The sequence below is a fragment of the Pinus tabuliformis genome, chromosome 1_2 (assembly GCF_031772625.1).
Source record: "Pinus tabuliformis cultivar Carrire ecotype Pingquan chromosome 1_2, CPIR1, whole genome shotgun sequence".
Classification (NCBI taxonomy): Eukaryota; Viridiplantae; Streptophyta; class Pinopsida; order Pinales; family Pinaceae; genus Pinus; species Pinus tabuliformis.
Window position 1 is genome coordinate 1132227243 of NC_142298.1, and position 12015 is coordinate 1132239257.

At 38.6% G+C, this 12015-nt stretch overlaps 1 protein-coding gene across 1 annotated transcript; it reads left to right on the forward strand.

Moving 5' to 3' along the window:
• The first annotated feature begins 10548 nt into the window (after positions 1-10548).
• LOC149210151 (uncharacterized) lies at positions 10549-11076 on the forward strand. Its single transcript, XM_089398889.1, has one exon. It carries the CDS (start codon positions 10549-10551, stop codon positions 11074-11076), a length of 528 nt encoding a protein of 175 aa, XP_089255015.1.
• The last annotated feature ends 939 nt before the right edge of the window (positions 11077-12015 follow it).

Consider the following 12015-nt stretch of genomic DNA (forward strand, 5'->3'; position numbering starts at 1 on the left):
GTTTAGATTTTGCTACCAATTAGCTAAGGCAGAGGGTTAATAGTGATGAGTTATTACTCTCTCCAACGTAGGAAGGTCTATGACCGTAAATTTATATTTTTGTTGAGAATCCATTATCCCACAGTTCTAGTGATTTTTCTCACCTCAACCTTAGTTTTAGATCAATCTGAAGACATTTATGGAGCTTTGGTAGCGTCGTTTATCTCTTTGAGAATTTGTAGGATTGTCCTTCTTAAGGTGGAGTCTTCTCAGAGTGGGTAGAACTAGCGCTTCATGACGGTGGTCTTTCATCTGCTTGTTGGTGGGTTGGTTGGGACTTTTCTTTTCTATTCCATTGTTATTTTGGAGTATGTAGAGGTTCACTTCAGTTTCATCCTTCGGCCAAGGTAAGCGACTTTACTGGTGGTACCTTTTTGTGTTCTCTATCTCGATCCCCCTTACTTTTGGAAGCTCAAGTATGTATTTTTTCATGGATAAATGTTTTATTGCTGTCACATTATGTGGCCAAGAAGGGTAGAATAATTTTATTTCCTGAAGCTTTGTTTGGTAATATTTCTCCTTCCCACTAGCACTATTCGCTGCTCGCTCTTTATCTGTAGACATGTTCTCAATTTTTTAACTTTAGTGTATCACTCTTTATATTCTTGCCCTATTATTTCTCTTATATTCGTATCACTCCCCTAGTGTCTATATAATATGAGTACCCAACCTCGACATTGCATGTGTAGTCCTGAAGGTGGATGAAGCAGACGCAAAGGTGAAGGTGGTCATAGAGTTTGGGAAATTTTCAACCTTTTATGCACTTTGGGAAATCCAAGAAAACTATTTTTAATTGAAAAACATGAACCAATAGTTTTGGACTATTGTATCAACTGAAGCCTTCCTTGACTATTGTATAAAATCATGCTAACACCAACACAAAGGAAAATTACAAGGCTCTACTCTCTCTCTCTCTCATCCCAACATGTTACTCTCATATGTAGCCAATCTACTCATTATAGAATATTCCAGTCTCTCATCTATCCTTCAAACAACCATAACATTCTCTTACACTACCCTACAAAACAAAAGGAATATCTTCTCTTTCTTCACTCTAAAATCCCATAGGGGTCTTCTTCTTTTCCAGTGTTCTTCAATGCATACAAAAAGAGTCTAACTATTGAATGTATTTTTGGAATAACCTAGGACAGAGAATACTCGGCCTTAAAATAGTAAATGAGAAACAATAATAGGAATACAACTTTGAAGCTTTTTTCTTAATTTATATTGGATATTTCAACTATGGTTTATCTCTCAAACAATCACATTTTCTCTCAGGTGAATTTCCAATAGAAAGTTTCATTAATATTTATGTGTACTTACTAGCCATGATACACAAGAATTTCTTGCCATTTGTAGCCATTGTTGTCACTCACTGCACTATGAGTTTTCAGTTGATAAAAGTTGCCAAAGATGCAGTGAATTTTGAGGCCATATTCTAGGCCACAAGAGCAGTTAAATCCAAATTGTAACCTTTCCATTTCATAGTTCCTGGAACGAGCTTTCCAACGGTATAAGGAAGTTCAAAAATGGATTTCTAGATCAAAAGATATGGCTTGTTAAGGTTCATAGGGTCTATTTCCTTTTAAAGGGAAGGAGAGAAGGATATCGGAGGTTCGGTGTTCATCGCAATCACAAATTGACGGATTCTCCGAAGTAGTGACAGGGCATGCAGTGAAATCGGCGATCAGCTGATTGCCGATCTCACAAATTGACTATCGACGGGTCCAGAGCTCAGTGAATCGGTGATCGGCGGTGGGCAGTCCCGCATCTCGTAGGTCTCACATATTGGAAAATTGGCGATCAGTAGGCCCAATGGTCCATCCTTTAAGGAATTGTGGGGAAGCGCTGATATAATGTTAAATCGTTGAGGAGGGCCGAAAACCTTTAACGAAGAAAATCAACGCAAAAACAGGGACATGCGAGCCTTTTTCTCTCTCCTCTAGGGGGCCACGTGGCATAATATCATTGGTCCTCATGGATCCACATGGCAGCGACATCGTCCTAACATGGCAGTACAGAAGACACGTGGCATGCAGATTTGGCATTTTCAGGGGTCCTTTGGGGGCATTTATGGGTGACACGTGTCACCACTCATAGGGTGACACATGGCAATGATGACATCACCCATCGCAATCGCATATCAACAATTGCACAAGTCAAGTCCCTCATCCGTCATAGTCCCTCTAGGCTTGCGATTGCGATATCTAGGGTGATCCTCCCGGATGTGATATTTCATGGGTTCTGTCTTATAAGGATTTCGCGTCCGGACAAGTCGGCCAACGCTATGAAAGAATGTAAAGAGGTTTCTTCTCTCGATTTCGGTATGCAATGCTTTTGGTGGGCTCGACCCCATAGATCGGTGATCACAAGAGTCTAGAGGAAATATAAAGGGAAAGCATAGAAAATTGTCAATATGTTGGATTTTATATAACAAAGAAAAAATCCCTTCCGCAAGTAGTTCAATGGCTCTAGCACCCTCGGGTTAAGCACATTGTTCTAGCCCCTAGTCATATGAAGAAATCATGGAAAGGGGCTAAGGAGGATCGAGACTCGCCTATTTTGCAACATTTCTTTAGCGAAAGGCCAACATTGGAAAGTCCTCCATATTTCCACCAAGAGAGCATCACCAGGAAGATTAGGGCATTGATAGTACAATGCCGGGCTTTAAAATCCTGATGGGTCAGAAACTGTGGCTTTAAGGGAAACAGGTGGCACATTCAAAACTGACATGGGCTGATTTAGAAAATCCCATTGTGACACGAAATCAGGGTCGACCTTGACAGGAATGAAAAGAGGCTTGGTAGCTCAGGAGGATTCAATTTTCAGGCATGGTGTCCCATAATAGAGAGAGGCGACGTACTTCCCAAGGATCCTTTATTTTAGTACTACGACATGAAGTCGATGGTGCCCACTCCCAACTTTAAATAATGAATGGCTCGAGCAGTAAAGGAAGAAATGACGGGAGCCAGCTAAGCAGCACAAGAGACCATAAAATGAGCCCACTGAAACCTGAAGCAGAAGAAATTACAGATATGGGAACTAAGATAGTTTATTAATGCTTGTTTATGACTGTTTACTTATTTGATGTTGTGCAATTTACCTCCTTTCAATGAGTCCATTAATTCTGTAATATTTTTGGGCCACAGAGCCATCCCCAGCTAAGACAAATAGTCAATTTGTCAGCTGAGACTTGACTGAAGATATTTTTTAATGTAATGAATGTTCAATGCTCCTCCTCTATTGATAAATAGAAGGAAGCAAGACTTAACAAAGGTTCAGAAATTCTAAAGAAAAAGCTACATGTAATTTTCAGACTGCGTGGCTTTGAAATACAGACTTTTCAGAATATCAAGCAAATGGTGGTGATTCCCCATTCAAGTATTACAATATGTTATCCCTCTGTCAAAACCCATTTTATGTTCATGTTTATTCTCTAAATTCGTGCAATCATAGCTGCTAGAAATATTTCAAGATTCCTCACGTATTCATTTGTATCGATATGTTAGTGTAGGTGTTTGTAACTATATCACATATTCATTTGTATCGACATTGTTAATGCATCTACCTATATGGATTATTGAAATTATATCTTTAAATCTGCGCTACATGAATCATATCATTCAGCCCCTCCTTCATCCATTATATCTACTTGTAACTCAAATAAGTGTAGGAATTCTTAAAGCTGCAAGCTCTATGTGTTGAACATAGAATTCTTGATGATGTTAGCCCCATATGATGAGTTTCTCATTCTCCTTATCCTCGATCATTGCTCTACAAAATATTATTAGATTGCAAGTCCTTGAACTACTTAACCTCCATTGTTTTATGCATATTTTTGGATTTGTATATGTGAAGAAGTACTAGAAGATCATGTCTTACTACTTTAGGTGAATGAACCAACCCATTATAGATACATATAGAATATAAGTGAGGTATCCCTTTACTGAGAATCATTTGAGACACTCTAAATTTAGATGTTCCCAAGCACTGGTCTTGTAAGCAATCCGAGGCTGTCTCTGGGAGCTACAAAATCTTTTGGCGCCATTGTCGGGGAACGTATTGAAGGATTTTTCCCCTGGGATACGACAAGTTGAGCACTCTTTGCGTAGGTGAACAAAGAGGTTCCAATTTCATTCATCATCACCTTAGCGACTCCACAAACCCCCATTATTATATATCATCTTGGCTTTTAAAAGGCCTCACACTCGCTTAGATACATCTCAGTAGAAATCCCCATTCGTATCTAACTTGAAGATTAAATTTTAGGAATGTCTGGAAAGAGAAAACTTCCCCTGCCTATGCTACCATCTCACTAGCCTTTGAAGCTTCCTCATCCAGCTCTCAGCCTGTTGTTACTCACTACTCAGGATTTGTTCCTAAGGCCCTGACATACCCTACAATCAGTCTAGCCAGTCCTACCACTGTGTTTTTGGGCCAAGTTTCTCAGGCTAGTATCAATCCCCCTCCATTAATCCAGATGGCTCTTCCAGGTTTCTTGTTAAATAAATATGCACCTATTAATTTACCTCAACCTCTAAGTGCAATGCCTCAATACGACTTAAAGAATCTGCCTAGGTTCAATGGGGAAGATGATAACACGACAGAGAGACACATTCAAACCTTCACTGCCTTTGCTGAGAACCTAACCGTGGAATAGTTGGATGTGGTCATGATACTTTTTGTACAATCCCTTGATGGAGAGGCTAGAAAGTGGTTCAAAGCCCTACCCAATGCCTCCATCACTACCTCGGAGAAATTTGAAAACTCTTTCACACAGAAATGGGGTGAAAAGAGAAACCATGAGTACCTCCTCACAGAGTTTAATGCCATAAAGAAGAAGCCAAAAGAGGATATTTCATAATTTATAAGAAGGTTCAATAAGCAATACAATAACTTGCCAGCTAAGATAAAGCCTCCTCTAGTTGTTGCTTGAGTAGCTTTTTTGGGCGCCTTTGAATCTGAATTTAAACTCAAAAAAGTTCAGGAGAATCAAATTTACCATTTGAGATAAATTGCAAAAACAAGTTGGTTACATGAAAATGGTACATTTCATGGAGCAAGGTCAAAGTGATGGAGCAGCATACCTGAGCCAAATCAACACTTATAGCTCCTACTTCAGCATTTCAAGTTCTTCAAAAGATAAACTTGAGGTAAAAACTTTCATAAGACTTTTTAATTTATTAAAAATTTAGGAAAATGTGAAAAATAACCACTTCAATTACCATTCATGCAATTCATCTTCTCTATCATTGACCCGGCCCTCATCAACCTTTTTCATCTTTGAATTAACCACTCAACCATATTTTCATTTATTGGTCTATCCCTCATACCAAATTCATGCCCTTTCTAGAAGCCTCATCATCAAGAAATAGTGTGCAATATATTCAAAAGTCATCATGCAAATATTATGAGTATGAAAGCTTGGCATGGCAGTGATCCATAGTAGAAGTCATCATGAATGTCTTGAAGTCCCCGAGTTTGAAATCTAATATCAATCTACTAACTTTTGTAAATTTGAATATGATGTGCTTAAGAGCTAGGTTCAAGACAAATTTCAAGTGTTTGGAGCAAAGGTTGATTGAAGACATGCTTGTGAAGGAATGGAAGCATTAGTTGGTGGTAATCACTTTTATTGTGCATAAATGATAGAGGAGTTGTCTTTAGTGCGACTTTTTGGCAGCTTTTCTAGTGGATTTTTCCGATCTAATTTCTCTAAAATCTGGTAGGAATTCATTGAAATCACAAGATTGATTGGCAAACCCTGCATAATAGAAGTGCCCTAGGGGTTTTTCATGGTGCTAAATCCATATATACAGTCAAAAAACTAGTTTAAATAACACAAATCAATATTTCACATCAAAATTTTCACCAGATTCCGGCATCGGAAACTCCAAAAAGTCGCACTATAGACAACTCCAATGATAGACCTCAATGCCTTATTTGGTGATGTTTTGATCCATTGTCTATATATTTAAAAAATAAAATATATGCATGCACTCCTTTCTTAGATCATTTGTTAAAAAAAAAATTGAGGTCATTGAAATCTGCTATGTTTTGACTCCTCTACTAGGTAAGAGATGGATTTAGCGAAGGTATGTGTTGAAATTGTAGCTCATAAAGTTTTTAATAGAAAAAGAGATGTTCAAAGTACTCTGAAGTTTGCACAAACAATATGCCTATAAAATGGAGTATCCTAGAGAGAAAGAGAGAGAAAGAAACAAATATGAGTTCATACCCAAAGATCAAAGACAATGTTGTTTTCACCTTTGTATAAATTGCTGCACATTTTTCTCTTCTATGGGTATGATATCACAAGGATGCTACCTTGCAATGATATATGCAACAAACAAGAGCAAGAGTTCAACACAAGGTAACAAAAGGGAAACAAGTTCTTTAAATATCATAAAGCAAATGCAACAGGAGTTTAGCAACAACACAAAAATGCTTTCTCTTCTTTACATATTCGGCACATATTCATCAAGGCTCATGCAGAGTACATTGATACCCTATTTCAGCATGCATACAGAAGGATTTGAGGCACACCTCCAAAAGTATGGTAATAAACATGATTCACATTGAAAAGAATTGAGTTAAGCCTTGAATGTGTGGTTATTACTCCAAGTTACCACAATGATTCAATCATTTCATCAACCTTTTATTCCTTTTGGAATCTCTTCTATGGTTTCATTGTCCCTTGGTTGAAAAATCTTGTATGGTGGAGATGGTTTTATTGGTTCGACTCCATTTCTTGGACATTTTATGGTCTAATTGTAGCACAATTGGGTGACATGGATTCTAAGATGAATACAATAGAAGAAAAATGAAAAAATAGTATATTTTGGGAGAAGCTACTTCTTGGGGGTTGTATTTTACATGGTGTGCATTCATATTTCATTTTCTTTGATGTTTCATTTTCCATTGAAACATTCAACTTTCAGATTTAGGCATCAAAGAAAGGGGTGCTGAAAATTAGCTTTATTCCATGGAGATGAGACTTGGTGTGGATCCATGTTCTGATGAAGTTGGAAAGGAGAAAAGACAGGTGATATAAGAAGAACTTCATCGATAATATTAACCAACATCTTTTAAAGAAACACTCTTCAAGAAAGAAATAGGAAAACCTTGTATAGATAACGAAAATAGGTATATGACTTCATTTTTGAGACTCAACTTGCATGAGGGCATGCAAATATCTCGGTGTGGGGGAGATGTTGAGTCATTGATTTGTCATCATTTTCGCTTGTCTTTAACATTCATTAGGTCATTATTTCCAACCATCCATTGCACCATTTCACTCACTACCATTTTTACCATAATTCTTCATGATGTGTATCTATATGTCTAAGTGGTTAATTAACATAGTTTTCCTTTATTTTTAGTAGATTAAGAAGAATTTTGCATGATTTTAACTAATGACAGTTTAGCAAGTTCAAGTTGTTGCAGATTTGTCAAGTTTCTGTAGCTACCTCCATGGTTGAGGTAGTAGCACCACTCTAGAATGAAATCCAACACATGGACATTGTTTCTAGAAGCTCCAATATGGATTTTGATTGGTCAAATTCCACCCAGCTCACACATGTGGACCTTCAGGCAAAGATGAAGGGAAAATTGCAGCAGTTTTGACTAGTCAACTTCAAATGCTTTTTCTGAGAAAATGCAAGCGAATCTCAGAAAAGAAAAAAAACATGGGTTTTGTTCATAACAGTCCCAATTAAGTTTTTATGACTAGGTTTCCCAAATTCGTTACCATTTGGGAGATATTTCAGGTTCTTTGGAGCCCTATTTTCAGTTGTGTTAACAAACAATGCACTTATGTCTCAATAAACACTCAGTCAAGAAAACAGAGGTTGGAATGCACTGTGCTTCATCAAATTCGTGGCAACTAGTTGCCCATTCAGTTCTGACATTTAGCCATATGAATTTCCATGGAGTTACATTGTAATCACTATATAAACACGCCATTGAAACATAGAAGGGGATAATTTTGGATGTGACTGCAATATCGTGTTACAAACTCTGTTTTTATTACCTGAATGAAGATGCATATTAAACTTCCAATGCACAGTTAACTAATACCTGAAGTCGAGACCATTTGTTACAGAGGACCCCTGCAACAGAAGAGGTTCTGTTTTATTTTATATTTTCCAATTAGATGCTTTCATAGTTTTGATTTCGTAGATTCAATTGTTATGTTTTTATTATGATATTTTATTCTCGTTTCATTCTAGACGCTTAAATCATCTTTGTCATCTCTTTAATTAGTTTCCAATATTCCATAATATAGGTACTTTATATATTCTAGTTCGTTTCCATGGTTTTTAGCATAGAATTTTGGCTTAAATAGATGAACAATTATTTCTAGAATTGTTGTTTCATTTCTAGTATTTCCTTTTCAATTACAATAGATGTTAAGCCGATGTAAATTTATTTTCTTTTGAAGACAGATTAAATCTCTTTTTGCATAGATGTTTATCAGGGATTAGATTTTCCTTCTTTCATCTAAGCAATAAAAGATTTCTTTCAAATAGATTCTTTCTTGCAAATCGAGTAGTTTATTTTTCGTTTGTAATTTAAAGATTCTTTTTCTGAGTTTAAGATTGTAATTGCTTTCTAATGATTTCAATAATTTAACAATTTGTTTATTTTCATTAATGGAGATTTCATTCACATAAAAATTTCCAAAAGACATAAAAATATTGAAGTTTTTTTTTTTTTTAGAATTTTAGTTTTTCTTCTTAATTCATTCTTAGCAAGTAAATTGGTTAAGATTTAAAAATAGATTCAACTCACTTAAATTAGAATTCAGTTTAAATCATCATGATCTTTTACATTTCATCAAAAATAACAAACAAAACATAAAATGACAATCATCATAATAAACTGAGAGTAAGAATGGATTCTAGCATATATAGTGCATTACACTTCATAAGTTTACCAACTTCAGTTGATAATTTATGCTTGCAATTTAAGAACATTAAATTGACTAAATAACTAGCACTGAAATACAAGCTCAGGAAAATCAAGATGGAGAAGGGCGGCACAATACCACAGTACTTGATCGGGTTCACCCAATGTCGGGATGAACTTGGGAGTGTTGGTGTAATAGTTGTCGAAGATGATCTGGTTGGCCTAGCACTTGTAGGCCTTCTCAAGAGTTGACACGTTAGCTACAAACCATTTAGCTTGTTTCAAGTTTAGTCTCAATAGGTTCTAAATTCAAACTTGATAAGAAGTTGTTCAAGGTGGATGATGATTGTCAAATAACTTTTTTAATAAAAAGTATTAAAAAAAAAATTAATTATGAAAAAAAAAATCAACCTTGTAATTCTAAATGAAAAATTGTAATTTAAATATAATTAATTTAATGCATATTTGATTTTATGTAATTAAAAATAATTTATTATATAGATTAATTTAATATTAATTCATAAATTAACAAAATTGTTGTTATTATTATGGATATATATCATAATATGTTTTTATTGTCATAATGTGTTTAGTGTTTGTTTCTTGGTCATATTCAACTACAACGCATTTTGTATTCCCAATGAGGTATCATTAGAGTATTATAAATATTATTCTTCATTAACTTCTATAGATATTTGAATTCCAAGAGCGGTTTTGGCGGGAGCGATGGAGCAACAAGCAGGTGAGTATGGGTAGGTAGTTGCGTGCCTGCAGCACGTTGACGCAGCTAGTTGTACCATCTGCGTACATGTCTACCTCGAGACAGGGCAGATTATAATACCCCTTCCCTGTAACAAAGGTTTTTTTACTTAGTTTTTTTTTATAGTGCCCGCTTTACCTGCACTACGGTTTGGAGTTTTGACCTTGGGTTTCAAGCCGTTTTGTCGACTTGTTGCTCCATCTCTTAGCAGTTACCACAGGCGGTTGGCTATACCTTGCCCCTGACAGCGATGGACCTCGATTTGGTGGATTACTCAGAAGAAACGTTAGCGGAGGGATTTATCTAGACCAACCAGCATTCAACTAAGCTTGGGGAGCATCCGCTTAGCAATGAATTGCATGAGGCAATCTCGGTCTCCCTTCTCTCTCAGGCCCATCTGACCACCAGGTGATCTTGTCAGACGACCCCCCTACTTGGCTGTCCCTCTCCTCTCCCTCGCCGTCTCCATCTTCCCTAGGGTTTGCGTAGGGGTGCCTTAACCCTAACCCTTCGTCCCCCACCCCTGGTCACATTTCCCACCCCCCTCTGTCTGCTTACCCCTCCGCTCCTCCTGCTCCATCTTCCACTTTGAATCCCCTGGTTTCGCCGTGCTCCTCCTCACCTCCCTCTGACTGTTACACCACTGTTCCCCCCTTAATGGATGCACTCTTGACGACACATCCCTTCCCCTGGTAAATCCCCCTGAATCGAAGCACACCCCTGACCATCGAGGAGACTCAGTGGCCGAAGTTAGGGCTTGCAAGAAGACCAAGTGCTTCTGGAACAAAGCGGTCGATGCTTTTCTCAAGCTCGAGGAGGATATCCGGCTCGATGATACTATGGACTTCGCAGACAGGGAGCTAGTTGGAAGAGTCCGGGGACGAAATTATATAGCGGCTCGCATAAAAACATGGACTTCGGAGGTCTGGGGGCATCACCTAGCTGACCTGCCCACAGTACAAACCTTTGTGAAAGGATGGTTTTCCCTACGCTTCTCTAGACCAAACCACACGAATTGGGTACTATCGTCCTACTGGCATTTTGAGCATGCTCCAGTCCTCCTAAAGCATTGGTCTCTGTTGTTCGACCTGGACACAGAGCAGCTCGGTGTTGGTCCGATATGGGTTAGATTACCGGGACTCCCATTACACTTCTGGTCTGAAGACATTTTCAAGCGTATTGGGAACTCAATTGGCACATATATGGAATCAGATAAATCCTACTTATCCATAGGCAAGATGGCTTTCACTAGAATTCTGGTTCACATGGGCACCAAGGGAGGACTACAGGAATTCATCACCGTACAGTGGAGATCATTCACCCGGAAGCAACCACTGGACTATGAGGGCATACCCTATAGATGCTGAAGGTGCCATAAATTCAGACATATATACAAGGATTGCCCCCTGATCACCAAGAAGGGCCAACAACCGAAGATCAATGAATAGGAAGCCCATCCCCCTCGGGACATTCCTTAACTAGCTACAGAAGTGGAAGACCAGCCACAACACGTCCCGACCGAAGTAGACATTACACATGAGAAAGAATCAAGGAAGAAGAGGGAGAAAGCTCCTCTCCGGCCTCCCTCCCCACCTATAACAAGACAACGAGCGGCTATAGGGGACGCACACTCCACGGGTATGTCAAATTATCCTCTCTCATCTGTTTTTTCATCTTTTGTTTCTCTTGGTTTGCCATCCCTATTTCAGCAAGACTAGTCTATGGATTTTTTGGGTTCTACCTTCATTTCCCCCCTCTTGCAGCCCCCTGGCTCCTCTACCAGCCGCCCATGGTTCAACACTACCCTATTTATTCCCCCCCTCCTGCTTACTCTTTCCCTTAACCTTCCCTCTCTGATGATCCCTCTCCCCCATTACCCTCCCATCCCCTTCTGGAACCCTGTTACCCCCTTCACTCCCTAATGCGTTCTTAGGGCCTCGACATCATAGGTTTTGAGGAGGTGTCTCCTCCCCCCCCCCCAAAGCCTGACGGTGTCCCTCTCATCTTTCCAAAGCCAAGCATTAGGCTAGGGAGGAGATCACATCTGGCAAACAGAAAACCATTAATTGGGCCCTTAGAGCAGAGCAAGCCCCTCCCCCTCCATGAACTGCTCTCCTTTAACTGTCATGGGATGGCTAGCCCAGATAAAAAAACTAGCCCTTAAGCGCCTATTTGCCACAGAACTTGTAGACATCATTTTTCCACAAGAAACCCTTGGTCCTGCTTGCACTATTACTCACTTACTTGAATCCTGGCTATCTGGCTGGTCATTCCATTCCCTTGATGCCTCTGGCAAATCTGGGGGT